Source organism: Typopeltis vanoorti, chromosome 7, assembly GCF_054136105.1.
Source record: "Typopeltis vanoorti isolate ZY-2024b chromosome 7, IOZ_Tvanoo_1.0, whole genome shotgun sequence".
Taxonomy (NCBI): Eukaryota; Metazoa; Arthropoda; class Arachnida; order Uropygi; family Thelyphonidae; genus Typopeltis; species Typopeltis vanoorti.
Window position 1 is genome coordinate 41,185,086 of NC_143555.1, and position 21,660 is coordinate 41,206,745.

The 21,660-nt window shown below is 36.2% G+C and overlaps 1 protein-coding gene across 1 annotated transcript; it reads left to right on the forward strand.

Moving 5' to 3' along the window:
- Positions 1 to 13,526: 13,526 nt before the first annotated feature.
- LOC150104610 (muscarinic acetylcholine receptor DM1-like) lies at positions 13,527 to 15,491 on the forward strand. Its single transcript, XM_090395593.1, has one exon. It carries the CDS (start codon positions 13,527 to 13,529, stop codon positions 15,489 to 15,491), a length of 1,965 nt encoding a protein of 654 aa, XP_090251719.1.
- The last annotated feature ends 6,169 nt before the right edge of the window (positions 15,492 to 21,660 follow it).

Here is a 21,660-nt window from a genome sequence, read left to right on the forward strand (position 1 = left end):
AATAAGCATTTAAAAAATCCTGGTCGAATTAGGGAAGAAATTGTAGTAAAGATGCGTTAATATGTATCTCAAAATTAAAATTTATTTCGATATTTACTTCCTTGCAAATTTTAAAGAAATCAGCGAAAATAAATTTTTCAAGCAATTTTACGTGCAATTTGACACGCCAATTCCAGTAAGGCGTGTTTGTCTTTTTCATATTTTAGCCAATCGCAGATGGTATTAAAGCCACATAAATCTGAAATATTTCAATTCCTTGCAATCACCCTTTCTTTTAAAAGCAAACACTGAGAAGTTAAGAATGTCTTCTCTGAATTAAGAGTCTGAAATTTAAAAAAAGAAAATCGAAATCTAATCAGGACATTTCCAATTGGATTTTAGCACATTTTTCACAAACCTTAATAGACTGTTAAAAGAAAACGATTCTCAGACAATCTAAATTACACAAACCATTAAGATCGACAATATCTCAAGAAACTTCCATAACTTTGCTTAACTTTTTTTCCCCCTTCCTTCGACAGACGCGCAATATTCGATAATGGAATCTCCGTTTTCCTTTTCTTTTTTTGTTGTTTCCCTTTCAGTTCAAACAAAAAACATATGAATACACAAATGACGGACTCATCTGTGAGAAACACATTTGTTTCGATGATCAAACTCAGGAAATCACTTTTATTGGGAGCTTTCTACGGATCAAATATGATACATTATCATCCTGAAGAGGAACTGAACATTTATCCTTATTTTATTCTGAACAGGAACCGAACCTTTATGCATGCTTCATTCTAGAGGAAGAGATTCAGTTCCCCTTCAGAAGTATCATCAGTTAGGAAACCTAGTTTTGCTGCTTATCAAAGCACAATAACTGATGAAAGTGTCCTTTATTTGACTTTAATATGATTCACTTAATTCAGAGAAATTATTACTTAAAGTAAAATATCACGTACTATGTAAAATTATGCATAAAGCATGTTATTTTTGTAGCCTTAATTCATTTTAGCATGTTACGATGCTCGAATAATTCATAATTCTCTCGACATTCCACTCCTTCGTTGTCTCCTTATGGCATCACCCTCTACACATAAATCCAACACTCCTCCGAAGCAGAAGTAAGCGAGCATTTGCGGATTCCATTCTTCCAAGGGCGGGTAGTATGACCGTGCCTTAATTACAACTGCAGACGTCACTGTTTCCAGCAACTTGACCCGATGAAATAAAGTGGAATGCGGCTTATTAAAATATGTCGCCTGTCAGAGTGTGAAGTTGCGTTTCCTTCGCACAACTAATTAAAGTATACTTACTAATCCATTTAAGCATTCCTTTTGTTCGCGTGTCGATAGACTTCCTTGTTACCCACACACAGAGAAACATACTACCACGTCATTAATTAGTGGTAAGTTGTAATAAAACCGAGAAGGCGAAAGAATGCGCAACGAACGGGTTCTCTCTCTTTCGTCCAATTTTATACACGCGTGTAGAATTTTAAGATGCAGAGCGCCTTCGGTTTAAAATAAAGATGGACAAAAATTTGTTTTTTCGGGTATAAGTATCAGTGAATCATTAAACAAGCATTATTTAGTTTGCCTGCAGGCAAATGAATATTTTTTCCCCTTACAAATAATATTGTTAAATAGTCGGATCGAATCACAATCACAAAAAAACCGCTAATTCTTCGAACGAATTAATCGCTCGAAGGCTAATTCTTGGTCAAAGTTTAATTCTTGCGTAGTATCAAACTAATTCTTGACTTCATGCTTAGCTATTTCTTTACAAAAGTCCAATTCTTGTCTGATTTAAGGTCAGAAGATCAAATGACAAACGTCTAATTCTTGATGTGTTTTCTGCTTAATTATAAAACAGTGTTTGTTCGTCAAAGGATCATTCTTGACTCCTGCTTAATTATTAGGGAATTTAGTCAAAGGCTAATTCATGACTACTTTATGTGACCAATTCTTCATTAATTATCCAACAAAGGCTAATTCTTATACTAATTCCTGTTAAAGGATTAGTTTGACAGAGGCTAATCTTTATAGTAATTCTTGTTAAAGGATTATTTTCCTGTCATTATATTCCTGTATAAAAGCTAATTTTTATAGTAATTCCTGTTAAAGGATTAGTTGGAGGAAGACTAATCTTGAATGTCCCTTAATTCTTTATCAAATGGATATTTGTCTAAAGGCTAATTCTTGGACTAATTTTCATCATATGATTAGCTGGACGAATGCTAACTCTTGACTATTCCTTATTCTTAATCAATGGAGTTTTTAAAGGTGCTTTTTTTGATAACGCAGCCGATCAAAGGTTAATTCTTTAATACGAATGGAAATTGACTAATCACTGATTATGCATCCACTAAATATTGAAACTTTACTATAGAGAAAACTATTTTGCAGTTTTTTTAATTGTTTATATTCAGTTATTTTACATCTTTAGAGGTAAAAAAATTCTGGCTTTTTTCCGACAATGTTTAAACATTTCTCCACCGTTTCCATTCATAATTAGCAAACCTAACATGCTTGAAGGGAGGGTTTCATTAAAATGATCAATATGTGCGGGCATTGATGCATTATTCAAATATTTCTGACGTAATTCAAATGAATATTTGCACTTCTGCATATACGTTTATTCTATTATAATCAGTTTCTTTTAAAGAGATAAATCAATCATTTTCTTATGTCTCATCTTCAGCCTTGCAAATTAGAATGTCAACATTCACGTTTAAGAAATGTTTCAGAAGTGTGGATACTGCTGAGAAAGGGGAAAATAATTCTGCACGTTTACAGATTTCAACCGAAAATGCAACATTTTAAATTATTCACTTGTATATACCCAAATATTTCCATGGCTTGAGTGTGATTTGTTGATACAAAATTAAATATCCGACTCTTGTTTTTCTAAAAGAAGTTTGGCCATTACGATGAGATTTACCTGGCTTAAGTAATCCAAGCCTAGTTAGAATCAAGCGTACCTTAAAATAGGACTGTCAGAGTTGGCAACAATGATGACCCTGAATAACACAATTGTGCTGGTGACAGAACTTTGGCTTTCAGTAGTCGGTTGTGATTTCACTGTTTAAAGGTTCGACTAACAATCGACTACCGAGTAAAATGACGAAATCAACAGGTTTTATTTTTTAAGGCCTCTCGTACATAAAAGTTTCATTGTAAGTAATTAGCATTTTCCTTTTTTGAAACAGAGCCTTTGTAGCTCAGCCAGGATCGACGTTGCCCTTTGTTGGAGAGACCTTAGAATTAATTTGAAAATCATGTGTCATCCAAGATATTTACAAACGTCTATCAATATCCACTAGGGTGATTAGACTGGCACGATTGCTGAAAAGCAAGGTTACGAACAGAGTAATTATATCTGTAAACTTCGTGTTCTGTAGTCGATCTCCGAAACTTCCTACGGCCACGTTCGTTGAGTGTGGTAGGTCGTCCGCTGTGGAGGACACTTGCAGTTGACTTCCTGCAGCATAGCATCATTGACTGTTGACCGCAGATGATCCAAATTGTTAATAATTTGCAGAACAAATAGGACTCAGTTGTGCTAACTTGGGAGTATCATATTCCTCCAATTTATACCGGTTATATCATGTTGGAGGCTTAATGGTTTTTTTACAACACTCAAAAAAAATTAAAATAGAATTTAATGCTTCCTATATTTCGTCCTAGTCACTAGGACATCTACGGGGATTACAAAAACAATTAATGTAACATATGCACAAATAACAAACAATACTAAGCCCAACCACGTGGGTGACACTAAAGTCCTATCTAGGTAGAGCGCCCTCTAAGGGCATTAGTAGGTGGCCTGGAATGTAAGGTGGGAACTCTGGTGATGAGTGTTTCCCAAATCTTCAGATATTTCTCTTGGAACAACAAAATCTACAAGCAGATAGAGGGAACTGCCATGGGTTCCCCCCTCTCACCCCCCTTGCCAATTTCTATATGGAAGATTTCGAAAAACGAGCCATAGACTCATCCCCACTCAAACCTTCTATCTGGCTAAGATATATAGATGATGTGTTCTCTATTTGGCCTCATGGCCCAGACACGTTAGACTCCTTCCTCAGTCATCTCAATAGTCTACATCCAAGAATCCAGTTCACTATGGAAAAGGAAAAGAACAATTGTTTACCCTTCCTAGACACCTTAGTCACACGCCTGCCTAATGATACACTTACCTTCACCGTATACAGAAAACCCACACACACAGGCAGATACATTCACAAACTCTCCCACCACCACCCCTCTCAACAATATGGCATTATTAAAACTCTTACCAAGAGAGCCCACAATCTTTGTTCCAGTGGAACCGCCCTCACTAATGAGCTTAACCACATACACAGCACTTTCCTTTCCAATGGCTACAGCGATCACAGTATCAAAAAAATAATCAACTCCTCCCCCATTCCCCTTCCTTCTCGTCAACAAGATTTTAAAAATGCCATTACCATACCTTACATCCGTGGTACATCTGAAAAAATAGCCAAGATACTAAAACAGTACAATCTACACACAGCATATAAGCCCCACCGCAAACTGGCTACCCTTATCCGTTCTACGAAAAATCAGCTCCCTCCTCTCTCTCTGCCTGGAGTTTACAAAGTACCCTGTTCCTGTAAGCTGGCGTACTTTGGACAGACAGGCAGATCAGCATCCATCCGTCTAGAGGAACACAAGTCTTACATCTTCAAACACAACTATGGCCATTCAGGCTTGGCTGACCATGTTTTGGACACCACCCACAGAGTATCATGGAAGAAAACCACCATGCTCCACCACAGCAAATTCAAGAAAGAGAGACTTTTCTTAGAAGCAGCAGCAGCTCTCAAAAACCAACCAAATCTCAATAAATATGGTTGCATTAAGCTTCCGAAGATTTGGGAAACACTCATCACCAGAGTTCCCACCTTACATTCTAGGCCACCTACTAATGCCCTTAGAGGGCGCTCTACCTAGATAGGACTTTAGTGTCACCCACGTGGTTGGGCTTAGTATTGTTTGTTATTTGTGCATATGTTACATTAATTGTTTTTGTAATCCCCGTAGATGTCCTAGTGACTAGGACGAAATATAGGAAGCATTAAATTCTATTTTAATTCTTTTTGAGTGTTGTAAAAAATCCATTAAGCCTCCAACATGATGTCCTCACAGCACTTAAGCCTCTACACACGTATACCGGTTACAAACACGCGACTCATTACATGGCACGATGCACCTGGACGTTGACTTATTCCCAACCAGTGTATACTGATTCGTAATTATTCTTGGTACCTACTCATAAAAAAAACTGTCAGTTTATGTTTTTCCTAATATCCTATATGGGAGATGGAATTTGTTGAGGCTTAGTTTACTCCCAGTTAGCTATGAAGCTAACTGGGAGTAAAACTGAATATATATTTCCCTTTTGTTTTGGAAGTAAAAAGCTGTATTTGGTTGCGTTGTATTCTTGGAGAAAATAAAGCATCGTTGGTGGTATATTTTTCTTCTTATTCATTCAACGGCTGCTTTTTAAGCTTTCATTTTATTTTTTTGAAATCTTTGAAAGTCTTCGTTCTTGCTCCCGGTTTAAAAGGATTAAAACTACAATAAAAAACTTTCAAGTTGCGAAAAATAAATCTGTTCTGATAGCCAAAGTAAATGAGACGCATCGTAAAGAAGATTACTCCTTAAGCCACTGGAATCCTTCCACAAGTCATTACAAAAACTAATTCCACTCAGCTTACTTCTATAAGGGAAAAAAAATTGAACCGAACTGATGAGCTCTTTGAAAGTAACTTTTCTAAGTTAGGAATAATATACTTGTATAATACCATACGTGTTATGGGGAAGGTGTGAAGAGAACTTAGAAACGGGGAGGGCATAAATGCAATAAACGCGAGTTCCCTGGAATGCGATGATCTTTGAGTAATTTTTAACGTCATACGCGAAAATAAACAGCACAGCACAGTGATTGAGAAGTTTTATCTATTTTAGGAAATGGATGGGGAGAGACCGAAAATGATAGATGTAAAGCAATTTGTAAGAGAGAATAGCATCATCGGCATTCTCTGTAGCGAATCCACTGGTATTTATAACACTATGTTTTAAACACCAACAATCCGATGCAGGTGCATTTCTACAGATATTCGTATATTTGAAATATTACCATCTGTCAATCGAAAGTGAAATCTGTTAAATATATTCAGCATTCCCTTACTATTTACTGCAAAATTATTACCATCACTTTCGCAACCAAATGTAATATATGGCCAAGCATTAGATGAGATATGCCAAACAACACATTGATCATTGCGGGCCAACAAATTCGCACAACTCTCTCTCTCTCATCTGCAGGCGCGTTTTCTAAAACCCAGCCGATCGGGTGTTATCCATTCCATCTCGTCAAAGAGAACTTTGATTTATTAATGAATTCTGTGTTTCCGCATTTCCGTATCTCATAACGGTTTCAAACTACGTAAACCAGTGCACCCTTGCGTCATTAGTGATTAACTGCTTATTGCCCACTTTCTCTTCTGGTGGGTTGATTGAATAATGGCTTATCGTTCAGAAATCTCCGCGCTCGATGTTATAACAGGTACCTGTCTCATTATGTCCCGCTTCTGTGACATGGACACCGCTAATATATAAGGATGCACACCATTATTAGTTCAGTATAGTGTTTACTGTTGCAATTATGACAGAGCATCACTGTTAGCGATGTTATGCTTCGTGATTATTTCTGTTATTCCAAATGAAATCCATCGAACACTTCACGCGGCACGTGTGATGTGTAGGAAAGAGTTCACGTTTATAATATTGCATAAAAGTATGCACGTCTCTGTATCTTCTGATATCGCGCTCAACAATAAAAATTCGCTTCCAATTGTACTAACGCAATATATACAAAACAGTAGTAATATAAAGAGAAAATCTTTCTAGTCATGACCAAACAATTGTTTAGTGCTTCGTCTAATTCGATACACACAGGAATCCCCATCTCCACAGCAACGTTCCTAACAAGACTTCAAGGTTGTTACCTAGGTTTCTCTGTATCGTTACTTTAACAGAACAAGGTAACTACGACTGAGATAAGCATGCGTTACTCGCTGATGGTCTCTTTGTTCGCTTGTTCGGAAGCCTTTCCAGCAAATCATATTTCTACAAGAAAGCTAAAGTTTCGCTATTACGCGAGGATAAACAAGGCTGTTTGTTGTTTCGATGCACTTCAACAAGTATTGTCTTCGACCACTGGATAGACACGATTTATTCGACGAACTACAAACCTTAAATAATAGAAAGTGCGTGATGTTGTGGGTGGTGATGGTGTTGCGCCACCCACAACATCGTTTTTGTACGTGACTTTGGTCAAGGCAAAATACGAACCAGGAAGTAATCTTTCGTCATCTGGAAAATACTGAATGGGATAAGTTGCCATGGTAACTGAAACACTTTCGTCCTTGTTTTCCTTTTGTCTTTTTTTCTGAGATGTTATGAAATGCTTGGAGCGTGTCATACATCGTAATACACATAACGACTATCTCTTCGCCCACGCCCTCATTTAAAAAAATGCATCAAGAGGGAACACGTGCAAGCTTCCTTAGGAACCCGCAACTATTAAAATATTATTGCAGCTTGTTTATTATCCGGTTATTTCCACATCCATAAACACCGAAAGTGATACTCCTATTTCCTACTGAAAACGGTTGGCTCTGCATTTTTCGTTTAAGCAAAATACTCCATTATTCTTCACGTGAGTGTATTATAGAATCAACTGAAATTATGCAGTTCAAGAACATGTCATCTTTATCGTTACTGTAAAAAATGTAGAATCCATTTCTAATTAATTCAGTACCTATGGAATTTTTTAAGCATTCAAATAAAAAACTGACTCAGGAATTTTCCTAATTTCTGAGGCTTTTATGGCTATAAAAATTCAGAACAGACTCCATGCTAGAATTTTATAAGAGAAAAATTGAAGACACATAATTAAATAACTTCAAGGACTTCGATTGTTCAAATAATTGTGAACGATTTAATTGATATGTGTAATTCTGGAAAATCAATTAGAAAAGCGAAAAAATCTGAAGAACAATGTCACAAAACTGATTTTTTTAATTGCAAATTTGACTTCAACTAAGATATTAATGCCTCATTAGAATGTCAAGACCAACTTCACAAAACAAAATATTCTTTGTAGCAAGAAATAGGAAGAAATCAAATTTTAGCGAGTGGAAACAAAGTGGTAAAATCTGAAGAAGCCATCAATTCTCAGACAGAGATGTATGTGGTGTGGAAGTATTAAAAAAATCCGATCTTCATGGGGAACTCAGGAAGTTAAAATGGCAGGTCCTGGAAAAAAGATGAAATCGCATCAAATGTTCCGGGTAAGCAAGTTTAAGAGTAGCATGTGCTCTTAAAAATATAGAGAAAGATGTAAGAAACGTAAGTGGTAAAAGCAAATAAGTGAAAGTCACGGGAAAAGTGTGGGAAGAATATTGAAAATATCACGAGGCGGAAAAATGTTCTGAAACAATTTCAGAAATGGAAGTAAGAGGAATAAAAGATAGTGAAAAGTGACCTAAAAATTGAACTAAAGATAAGCAGCGATGGAATAGCTGCAGAAAATGTTCAGGACATTCTTCCTAGATGAGTGCATTCATAAATACAATCATGATACGTTTAATAGTAGCCACGGTACATAATTCAGAAGTCGCAGCCGAAAGGTTGAATTCCAGATGGTTGGCGTAGAGCTATCAGAGTACCCATCCACTAAAAGTGAAATAAAACTGAATGCAAGAATTACAGACGAATTCGTCAACTAAGTGTTCCAGGCATTGTAGGATATTACAAGCGCCTTTGAAAGCTATTAAACCTAAAATTTACTCACTAGAGGGAGGAAGGGATTCCTCTTAAAAGTTATAGCTTAGGGGACACAGCAACCTTAAATCCTGGACTGGTTACAGTTTAGATTTATGCAAGCATAATTGGGAAAAAAAATGCTAAGAAAAACTGAAAGGGAAATCTGGGAGTAACACAAGCCGGATTCACACACTATAGAAGTAGTCAGAACATTTTTTTTAACTTTAAGACAAATAGTCGAGAAATCGGATTATAAACAAGGATTTGTATTTTAATAAAGGCACGTGATAAGGCGCCAAGAGAAAAGATGCTGAGGACACTATAATTATCTTGTGTTAAAATGGGAGACTATACACAGCAATAGATAACCGACGATTATGTAAAATGTATTGTTAAAAAAGGATGCACGCTATCCCCACTATTATTCGTCATGTGTATGGATCACATAATGACATTAAACCTGATATCAAAATCGAAAATATTAAACTCCTTAGGTTATACAGGCGATGCTACATTCTCAACAAAAAGAAATGTTTGGGATTTTTAATCAAAACATTTTTAAGCTCAAGTCATTTTCAGAGAAATTCAGAAAACTTATAGGTGATCTGCTATAGCTAGTAGTGTCTTAGGAGACCGAATTGTAAGATATAACAATATTTGGGAACCGACAAATAGCAATGACCTTAATAATAATGTAAACTTAATTATGCAGTGTTATTGTAGTCTCCCGCACACTTATTGTGGATATCTTGGGCTCTTGGTTTCCGTGGTAATTCTGATACAGTGGGGAGAGTGCAAAGGAGAATGTCAAAAATTATATCAGGATTGTGGAATTCTGATTGTGAAGACAGATTGAGAATTTGTAGACTGCAGACAATAGCGAACAGGAGAAAGAGGGGAGATATGATTGAGACTTACAAACTTCTGAAAGGGTCATACAGGATTTCAATTGATGGAAGTTTTCAATTTATAGATTGTGGGGAAAGGACAAGAGGTATCGTTGGAAGCTGCTAAGAAGAGGACGAGGGCTAGATTTTTCTCATAGCGCGTGATTGGAATGGATTGCGATCGGATGTTGTGTGTGTGTGTGCAAGCAGTGTGAATGATTTCAAGAACAGGTATGACAGCTGGTGCGAATAGTATGGCCTTCCTCAATGAGTTTCTGATTCCCTGGAGGTCTTGCTTAATAATAATAATAATATGTGAGAATAAAGGATGGCGATGGTTGTGAATGGAGGAAAATAACATCCAAGGTGGCCTGCAGATACTGAAAAATTCCCGCTTTTGCTTGAGTAGACCAGATCGTTGTAGCTTATTATTTGTCACGCATAATGAGGGACAGACCGCATTTAGTGAATGTTTAGATAATAATGAATGAAATAATTTTGTAACAGAAAGTAACAATACAGAGAGCTTATCCGCATATAAGAACAAAAAGAAAATGCAGCAATGTAAGTGGCAGAAACTGAGCATGCTCAAAACATTCTGAGCTCTTTCTTTTATTAGATTTTATTTATTCTTTGTTATTGTTGTTTTGAATTAAATACTATTAGGTTTAACTATTATTTATTGCCGGCATGCTTAGCCGAGTGGACACTCTCTTTTTTCCAAAAAACAGCCTGTGTTTCGAATGATACTTAGCATGGGTATTTATGAATGACTTTAGCTAGTCGATACATTTTATTCCCGATGTGAGACTATCATCATCATTGCTTACTAGAAGCTTGAAGAGACTTAGAAAGTCACCTATTTGGTCTCTAAAGTAGAATTTCCGGGTTGTCTTACACCGAAATAACGATGCTTAAACAGACAGATTCGCATTATTACACAAAAACAAACAGTCGCGTAGATATTGTTTAGTGTTTTCGTTTAAATATTTAGTTCAAACGTGCTATTAGTTCTATTGTAAGCAAGCACGCAAATAGTTCACGTAACACATAATACTGAGTTGATGTGGTGCGAGAAATGGTATCCCACCAGTAGTACAGCTAACAAAATACGTCGTATAGAAATGGAAACAGGCGCTTTTTTGTTTAGAAACAAAAGAGAACGATAACGTTGCTTCATTCAGAAGAAAGAAAAGCGAAATCTGTGCACAAAAGAGCTCTGCAGTTCCTTATTATGGACTCCATGTCGTGGGTTATCTCATTTAGTAATGATGGCTTCATTTTTCCTTTGGCTTTTAAGAAAAGCAGAAACAACGTAATGGTTTCCTATCGTGCTAGCCTTGCCATCTGAACTAACAACAGTGTAATGGTTTTTCCGGTTTAGATAAAGAGAAACAATGCATACGCGTATCTAGCATGATGGTAACCATGTGAAGCAAATGAAATATTTTATTTCAAACGAAACATAAAAACTGCAGATTTAAAATAATAAACTAATAATGCTTAAAAAGGAAAGGTTGCAATTAAACTCGTCGCGTCACTTTATATAACATGATTTGCAAGATTGGAGAGAGGATGAAAATAGCTAAAGTAGTCGAAGAAAATCTTGCTCTTTTTCGCTACCATCCTCTAAAACTATACGCTTTCTTCTTTATAAGGTGGGAGAAAAGCTGCAGTAGTGGTTAGAAAATCTTACTAATCTCCCGTTATGATAATGATAGTACACAGTTGTAGAGAGAGTAAGAGTCATGATTTTTAAGGTGGGAAAGAAAAAAGCCCTATTAGTGGGGAAAAATCTTACTCTTCGCCCACTAAGATCATTATTACGTACTTGACTTTATTATAAAGCACTTTAATATTCGACAACTATTTCGGATAATAAAAAAACGATCTAAGCTGATAAGAAAAGTGTTCTGGTTAATAAAAGCGCCAAATGATCCCGTCCTCATAATTTTATGTGTTTACCTGCAGTAACTGTCTTTTGCAATCACGAGGCATCCATTAATGAGATCGCGATGCCATTTTCTTTCACCAGCAATGAATAGCTAAGCTTTATCACGTGACCTGCAGAAGAGAGTAAAACGAATTGCTCTCTTTACGGCTTACCCTTCTCAATATTTACGTTCATTTTTATGACTTGAGGAACAATGAAGAATGTTAGCTTAGTCTGCTGTTTAGCTTCACTTCTTAGGTGCAGGAATTCTAACATTATCAGCCGTATAAATCCTTCGACTTTTCAACTGTAATGTGCCATTAAGGGGTTTCCACATTACGCAGGTAATAATGATCAGTCAAAGACGAGAACTGTGTTTTTTCTTTTACAGTCATTTGAGTAATTGTTCCCTTAGACGTTTTACGATTTTCTAGTTCGTGTCAGTACACGGAAGTAACTTCAAATCTTCATTCATTACAGCTGACGTCTCCGAATCCATTCATAAAAATTACGGTCATATTTTACGGAAGGTGTCAAAACATGACAGAATGCAATTACACTTGAGAAATCTAGAATATTTTATTAAATTTTATTTTCTTACCCGGTCAGTGTTAGCGAAGTCTTTGGAGATCACTGACACATGAAATATGGAACCGATCGATCTAACGATGTGTGTGTCGAGCAGCTATCGGCCGTAAAGGAGCCTTTGAAATGTAACTGCTGCGACTCCGAGATCTAGAGCACGTCCAAGGATTTATAAACTTCATACGGTTTTTAATATTGCCTATACAACAGGCAGAAGGCGGCGAGTGGAAAGTTTAAAAATAAATAAATAAAATAAATCCAAACAAATCAATTTCCGATGCGCTGTTGAGAATAGAGTTCCTCTCTATCCCCGCCACTCCATCCTAAAACTCCATTTCAATTCCAATCATTGAGCCTTCTCAAGTTAAAGATTTACAGGTCGGTGATCATCAAAAATAGATCAGCGAAAGCAGTGTCGCGCACGTGGGTGAACGTGATTTCGAAAAGAACTGCGTAGAAATTAATATTAGCGACTGTGCCACTCATTCTTTAATCGACTGGGTGAACTCTCTCCGCCCCGATATGCGTCCACTAGGCAAAATGTGCATAGAGTGCAGCGGAGCGTACGAAGAGACATAATTACTTGCGGCCTATCCTTCCGAATTACTTCTCAGTTTGAGCTAATAATATGTTTGAGGAGATATTTCTGGAATCTTAATACAGAACCAGCAGTCCTCTCTTCAGAGAGTGAGTTTCAACAATGGCAGCGTTCGGTTCTTGATAGCAAAAGAATAAAATGCCTGCTGGTAATCGCAAAGTAAATTAAGAAAACAGCCTTTTAATATATACCGTAGAAGATACTGTTGTAAAGGTCTAGCAACGTAAAATTCAACAAAATGGCCGAGAATTCTTTAATTATGAATTCTAGATTCCATGTATACAAACTTTTTTTTTTTTTTTGCTTTTGTAGGCTATCCATGTGAATTCAAATAAGAATTCTGTGGAATTCAAAATTCCCCAGGTTCGAATCCCAGTTTATACACCATTATAAACTGATATAATCAATTGTCATTATAATGTAGATGAATGATTTTATTAATTTTTGTGCAGTTCGTTTCTTATATTGCTATTTATTAAAGCTCACTGAGCTTTGTATTTTTCTCGTTATATCACAACTTACACGCTAAAACACGCTGAATATCTTTCTTTCTTTTTTATTTCTTTCAGGTCATGAGAAGACTCTGCTACATTCTTTCCACAAGTGAACCATTCTGAATTGTTTTTGAGAATGCGATTGCTTTACAGGACGATGTAGTGTAAGGGTCTATTGAACTTATGGAAGACATTGCAGTGCTGTCTCAGTGGAGTACCTCCACTCCTCAATGGGACACGACCTTGTCGGTGAACGGATCGACAGTTTGGGAGTCTCGCGGGACATTGGTAGCCCACCAAGAACAATCTTCCTTCGTTCCTCAATTGTCTGTTTCTTTACACATCGTCAACGGCACCAACTTCACCGTGAACAACACAATCAAAGTGGAAAGAGAACAAGATCGTCCGTATTCAACATTCGAAGTGATTCTGATCGCCATCGTTGCGGGAATGCTGAGCATCATGACTGTGGTAGGCAACGTAATGGTGATGATCTCTTTCAAGTTAGACAAACAGCTCCAGACCATCAGCAACTACTTCTTGCTCAGTTTGGCCATCGCAGATTTCTCTATCGGTCTCATTTCCATGCCGCTGTTTACAATGTACACGTTGTACGCGCAGTGGCCTCTAGGAGCGCTCATCTGCGACACTTGGTTAGCGATCGACTATCTGAACAGCAACGCGTCTGTGCTGAACCTCCTAATCATCAGCTTCGACAGGTACTTTTCCGTAACTCGACCTTTGACCTATCGAGCAAGACGAACTACAAGGAGGGCGGCGGTGATGATTGCCAGTGCCTGGCTCATATCGCTGGTACTGTGGCCTCCGTGGATCTACTCGTGGCCATACATCGAAGGCAAGCGAGAAGTTCCTGACGACGAATGCTACATCCAGTTTCTGGAGACGAACTCATACGTCACCTTCGGCACTGCCATCGCGGCGTTCTACGTTCCAGTGACCGTGATGTGCATCCTGTACTGGAGGATCTGGCGAGAAACGGAGAAGCGAAAGAAAGACCTCACACATCTGCAGGCTGGCAAAAAAGAGGGTAGCCGAAAATCAACTTCCAGCGACGACCCAGTTCCTGAACTCGACGAAAGTAAGTTCCCAACTGTTATTTCGTGCGTAAACGACGAGACTACGGAAACTACTTATGTCCCAACTTCACTGTGCGTGGAGACGTCTAAATATATATCGCGGGAACAAAAAACGCGCCCTCAGCAGGTGAAAGACCTCATCTTCGCATGGTGCAAGATCGACAAGGATGTGGATGGTCCGGAGGACGACAGCACCAGCCACGGATCACCCGGAGCCATCACTCCACTTTCAGTAGAAACCCCCATACAATCCTCGAGAACTACGTCGATGACTTTTCGACCAGAACAGCTCGCGCATCTGCAGGCACTAACAGCCAGCATCCACCGACGCTCGGACATAAGTGTAACCGTGGTCGACAGAAACGGACAGATGAAAACGGAAGAGGCCCCGTCGACATCCCGTACTCCAGTTGTCAAATCCAAATCAAGTGATTCCATTTATACCATAATGATAAGACTTCCCACTCAGGTTTCTCCCAATGGAGAGGGGGAATCGCAAGCGTCCATTAAGATGATTGTCGAAGAAGATGGACCGGAAGCTGAAACGAGCATGCAGCAGATCAGGAGTTCGTCCAGCATGGGAGCGCTGGCAACCTCTCGACCAACAGACCTTAATCTTCCTCGCAAGGGATCGCTGAGGAATATTTCCGACGCAGCCCTCGAACCAATTCGTCTTCCCTTAAACACCAAGCTGGTGCATAAACAGGTTGTCAAACACAGAGCTCCGAAAAAGAAAAGAAAACAGCAAGAAAGGAAACAGGAGAAAAAAGCAGCAAAAACTCTCAGTGCGATTTTGTTAGCTTTCATTATTACGTGGACCCCGTACAATGTACTCGTGCTGTTTAAAACCCTCTACAGATGTGAGGATGACGACTGCATCCCAGCAGGCCTGTGGAACTTTGCATATTATTTGTGTTATATCAACAGTACAGTGAACCCCTTGTGTTACGCCCTTTGTAATGCGAATTTTAGACGGACCTACATGCGGATCTTATCGTGCAAATGGCACAATAAGAAGAGACATTTGACCAACCATGGATATTTTAGCTAAAACATTTTGCTGGATAACTTTCTAACATATATATTTGGCGATGTCTTAGCACAAGAAATAAGTGAGTTGTACTTCAAATAAACTTCACACCAGCATTCCTTTATTTATTATTTAAAAGCAAGTGTGTGTAGTTGATATTCTCTAGTGTGAAAGTGTTATTTAAAATTTTGTTGTGATGATCACCAATCAAAATTAATTCCCGAGAAAAATAAGTGTACTGTGTTCATTAATTACTCTGTCAATTAACAAACTAAACAACAAAAATGCATAGATCTAATTCATTTCATCGTTTACATAAAGTACACGTGACGTCAATAATACGATAATTATGCCAATAGTAGTTTGAATTTGCACTGTTAGTAACAGAAGAATTATCAAATCTACGTTCAAGCCTATATGCTTACTGTTTTGACATTTCCAACAATGTAGCTGATATTCTACGATGAAATTTTAAAAACATATTTTTTTTCTTTGCAAACTACGAAACACATCTGACTCTCGCTCCATAATAGATGAACTTAGAATAGCAATTAAGCCGTCGTATAACCAGTTGTAAGTTAACCTCTTGGCTGTCTCACGAGTCGCTCAGTCAATAGCAGCAGCATGAACACCCTTCTTGTTATCAGAAACGGCAATCACTATAGTAATCTAACATATAATTATTTAATTTCTACAGGAACACACCTTTTCCATTAGATGTGGTCGTACAATAGGTCAGACGACCATAAATTCTGCAAAGAATGGTGGTTCGATTCTCAATGCAGACTATTTGTCACTTCCTTCTCGGCATCCTGACGCCATAAAATCGATACTGACATTGATATAGGTAGTGAAAGCTCAGTGAGAAATAGAAGTGTGCGCTGTAATCTTCTCTAAATGGATTTACCCTTGTTAAATCAGTAACAACTTACATGGCGAACATCTTCGTAAGTTTAGCCATCTATTTATATACAGTATAAATTTTTTTTTCTAAACAAAATGTAAACTCCAGAATGATATTTATATTTATAAACATAAAATTAAATCAGTGACATAACGGAAATTAGGGGATGGAATTGTTAAAATTATACCATACTTTGCTCTTTTAGATGACTCATCCATTGAAACAGAACTTTCACAAAATAATAATTTAGTCACTTTTCAAATAACAGTGATCCTGATCCTCATGTTTCACTGAACATTTTAAATAAATGCACATATTCAAGTTACATAAGAAACGTATCTCTACTATTGAAATAATATTAATAAGCAAGTGCATTTAAAAACTTGCTTTTTAATTAAATTTTTTGTAGTCAATAAATATTTTGAAATAGACTACCACATATACAGTATAAAAATTCCTATTATATTCTATATTAAATATTTTAATTATGTAATGGTCATTTTAAATTTTCTACAATCTTTGATAGCGTTTAGCTGAAATGTTGGGGTTCATATATCATGGTAAATATATACTTCTTTGCCCAAACTATATCAAAATAACTTTCTTTTGTTTGTTTTTTTAGTAAAGAAATATTTTCAATGTATAATTTTCTCTCACATCGCATGAAATCCTAAGGAATTAATATTTAAAATCTAATTTTCTTTAACATTGTATATCGGATGTCTAATTTGTTGCACAATTTTGTTTCTGTGTTTTCTTTCTTAATCAGTTGTTGCGCCCTCTAGCAGCATGACCACAGGAAGTAGAGCTGAAAATAATGCCTTGTTTATGATAAATGGATTTTATGCGAAGCATAAATAAAGATGGTCATTACGGTATGCTTAGAACAGTGCTTCGCAAATTATGGTAGGCGTATCCTTAGTGGGGGGGGGGGTAAGAGGAAGGCCTTTTGAGGGCACGAGACACTTTATATTTATATATATATATATATATATATATATATATATATATACTTTTAATTACTTTTTTTACCTCTATATTTTTGTAGAAGACAAGTGCAAGTTTATTTCTATAATTAATTTTTAAATAACCAAAAAATCAAAAGGAAGTTTTGAACAAAACGTGTCTCTTGGTATGTATTGACTGACCTCCATTAGGGAGGGGGATGGACAAGGGCTTCTGTGTTGCTAAAAATTTAAAAAAGGTACGTGGGCACTGAAAGTTTGGAAAACACTGGCTTAGAACAAATACAACGGCTTCAAAAACAGTAAATGTGAAGCTCTGTATATACAGATAATCAAAGTTTTAATTATCCAAACGCTACGTTAGTGTTTAAAAAAATAAAGAAAGAAAAAAAGAACTGCAAACAGTTAAAGCCTTTCAAAATAAAAACGCCGGTTTCATTTACGTGCGAGGTCTTTGAAGGCGACTAAAAGTATTTCAAATTATAATCCATTTCAGTCGCTAAAAGAAGCGACGACAAGAAGGATGGACTGCCTTGTTCGAAACCATTAATCTTATGTCTGGTGCTCTGGATTTTTTTTTTTTTCCTTAGACGAGCTCTGCCAATGACATTGACAAAGATAATGCAACCTCGTATGCCAAAGAAAAATATTCTCTGGACTTTAATCCTCAAACTACTCGAAAATATCATTTCCACAAGCACCGATACATGATTTTGGTACTTATTTTCTTATGTCTGTTGGAAACAGTTACTTTGAAAGCAAAGAAATCTGATCCGTTTTAAATTTCTAGAAGCTGTTAGTTTATAAGAATGTAATAGAATTTTGAAGCAGATTATAGCGAAACACTGTTTTTTTTGTCTTCATTTCAATTAGTAAATAAATACTTATTTTAAGTACATGACATATTCAATTAAGATATTATCTCCTTCACAGAAGTCTTAAAAGCGTGAAGTTTATGTTGTGGCGTGCAGCTGTAAAAAGGTGCGCTCATTGAACTGAATGGAATGACTGGAACTTACATTTAGGATAGAAAGCCTTGAAAACGTTTACTGTGTCTGACATCACGTTACTTAGCAGTTATTACATAACATTCCTATATTATTACAAGCACTTGAGCATATCCAGAGTAAGGTCTAAGACAGCTTCTCATGTTCCGCAACGGACGTTATGACCTTGCTTCTATTTGTTTTATTCCCACTCCTAAAGCGAATATCACACTTTAACAACATTAGCAAGGTGTCTATTATTCTGCAGCTGCAGATGAAGAAATATTTCTAGTTAAAAGGACGAAAATCCCCAAAATAAGCGTTTTCTTTTTTAATTTGCCTATCAGAAGAGGATATATTAAAGTGAATACCAGTTAATTACTTTAATTTGTTAAAGAAAATAAACAGACTTAATTATTAATTTTAATACTTCAAATTAATTTTTTCTATTTCATTTTAGATTGTGTAAAATAAATAAGATGCAAAAATAACGATCTGTAAGATTTTTTGTAAGATTCCCTAATTTCTATATTACATAGTATTTAAAGAGGTGTCGCTGCTGGACTTGACTAAACTTTTCTACATTAAAATTGCCCTTAAACTTATAGTTTTGTTGTTTTTTTTTCTATATAAAGAAAAATGATAAATTGGAATTTGACAAGAAAACTCTCACTTTTTCAATATTTTGTTTATTCTATTAATTATATTGCAACACCTTTTTTTTTCAATATAATTAATTTCAAATGCAAAATATTGTTTTGGATTCCATCATATCAGTAGCGTTGTTTTTTGGTTTCCATTAATACATCTTTGTTGTTCAGGCTCATCATTTTTTTAGAGATTAATTTAGAGGAGGGGAAAAAACATTTTCCAGCCTCAGTCTCGAAATGTTACTGATTATACATAGCAAACATTTCCCACTCCAGAAAGAATATTTTTATGATATTTTCAGAGAGAGGTAGATGCTTACCAAAGATTTTACTGAAGTTAAAAAAATGAAACGGAAACGAACTTAATAAATGTCGAACAAGTACTTGAGTGTGGTTTTCTATTTACGTAAAATTAAGACATTTGCTACTTTTATGTAAATACACATGGAAGCATTAAATATGCTCTTTAGGCCTTTTTATTTTTTTTTTATTCAAAAATTTCCTTCATACTACACAAATATTTATAAGAAAAATTAATATTTGATAAAACATCACAAATAATAAATGCTGTTTTAATTTTAGGGAATACCCTTTTTTAACTGAGTGCTGCAAATTTAAAGGTACATTTTTCATTCTTAAAAATAAAATAAGAAATTTAAAAAAAAATCGTTAGGGGGTGTGGGTGAAAATTCTAATTTTCTTCCACAGAATAATTAACCATAAGATCAGACTTAGAAGACAATAACTAGTTCAACATCATAATTGATCCACGTGAAAATGAAGGTCTCTAGCTACGTTTTTGCAAGTTCAAGTTGGTAAAGTAGGTCACAACAAACAATAGCGATTTATAAAATCTCTTCACTGGGCGATCTACTGCTTCTTAGCCATTTATAAATCGCCAATTTATCATTCTCAAGGACATAAAGAAGTCTAAATAGGTGTATTAACCATAGATATTAACATAATCCTGGATGACGTCTTTCCTGGCTTCCTTCATAAAGCGAACCATCGAACTGTTTAATGTGTAGCCTACTTTAATAACAGGAATGTTCGGTAACTGGACTCGAAGTATTTTGTGAAAAGGTTTCCCCGCTAACTTCACTTATGACGGATTCTTTATTAACATATATATGAGATGGCTGTCAGTCAACAGCTACGGTTGAGATTGTCGGTAATAGCTTGTACCAGATGGTCATAGTGTCCGAAATGATAAATGCGCAACGGGACTTTTTACAATACACTCTCCAACCCAGAATGTAAATCAACTCTGATCTGACAGTTTTTTTTTATTTTTAATTTATTATTATTATGTTTCTTCTGGACAACAGCAGTCGCAACCTGAGATTAATCGGAGCATCTGTTTAGCATTTTAAAAAGAGATTTGATATACCTTCATATACAAACATGAATATTGAGAGATGGGATCAAGGAAGCTGCCGATATGTGTTGAAGGTATCTAGAGCAGGGAAAATACCCCCCCCGGGGGAAAGCAATTGGGTGATGGATGTAGGAAATTAGATTGTCACCATGGTAGCGTTCACTTCATGAGTAATGCATACCTACCGAAGTTTCAGATGGTGATTTAAATATCAACTTCCGAAAGAAAAAAAAAATCAAGTTCACACATGCGCAGTTTCCTTTCACCTGGATTGTGATCATCACTTCACGCTATTCCTATTTTATTGAGTTGTTTTTCCTAATTTTTCCAAGCACTTGGTATAGAGCTTGGTTTTATTACGGTCACCTTGTAATCGATTAAAGTTATTTCTTCTTCTTACTGGTCATACGTTGCCATTACTCGTAGCAGGCAATGATGATTTATTAAACCATTGAAGTGAAACTACCAAATAGGGTATTTCAGATGTACTATTATTCGCCTCCAGTGTCACTTCTAATAATTTGTTTCCTGCAGCGACTCCATTTCACCATTTTGTTTGTCTTCTTTGCTCTATAAATTCTCATTATGGGAGTTTGAACTAAACTAAAGTTCGTTTTTCTTTCTTTCAAGACTTAAATTTTTGTTTTCTATTCGCTTCTTTATTGAGTGTAATATACATTTAACCAATCTGTCATTAAAATCCCCAGTTATTTAGTAAATATTTAATTCCTTCTGGAAAACGGGATATACTGGTGTAGATCAAGTCTGTCATTATTGGTCTATAGAGTATGAAAGTGGCAACAATAGTCAGAAGAGAAAAAACAACAGATAGAGTGAGATAGGAAAAGGGAAGAGAAAGAGACCTCAGCTGTTGACTTTTATGAATATGAAAATCATATAAAAAACCCGGTAAAACGTAGAATAAAACCTGTAAAACCAATATAATCTACAAAACAATAAACCAAATAGAAAGAAATTGGAAGGAGAAACCCGATTTGTCCTTAAAAGAGCTTGCGGACCGCATGAATGTTGATCTTCTTAACCCCCTAGTTTATTAAGGCCAAACCCAATGTCTTTTCCTACCAAAGGATATCGACCGACTGAGCCTTTCAATTAAGGATTAAATATTTTTAATCTGACTGTTGCAATTTAGTCGAGGATCACATGGAATAACAAAACCAACAACAAAATTGATTATTTCGATTACCATTTTTAACAATACTTTTAGGAATTCTCTTCATACAAGGTAGTTTGATCTCATTCTGAATAGCTGACTTAAATGTCAAAAAGTTCATTTCTTTTTTCTT

Bases quoted from the DNA above. Each gene is read 5' to 3' on its own strand.
- LOC150104610 (XM_090395593.1), top strand. From the start codon at position 13,527: ATGGAAGACATTGCAGTGCTGTCTCAGTGGAGTACCTCCACTCCTCAA.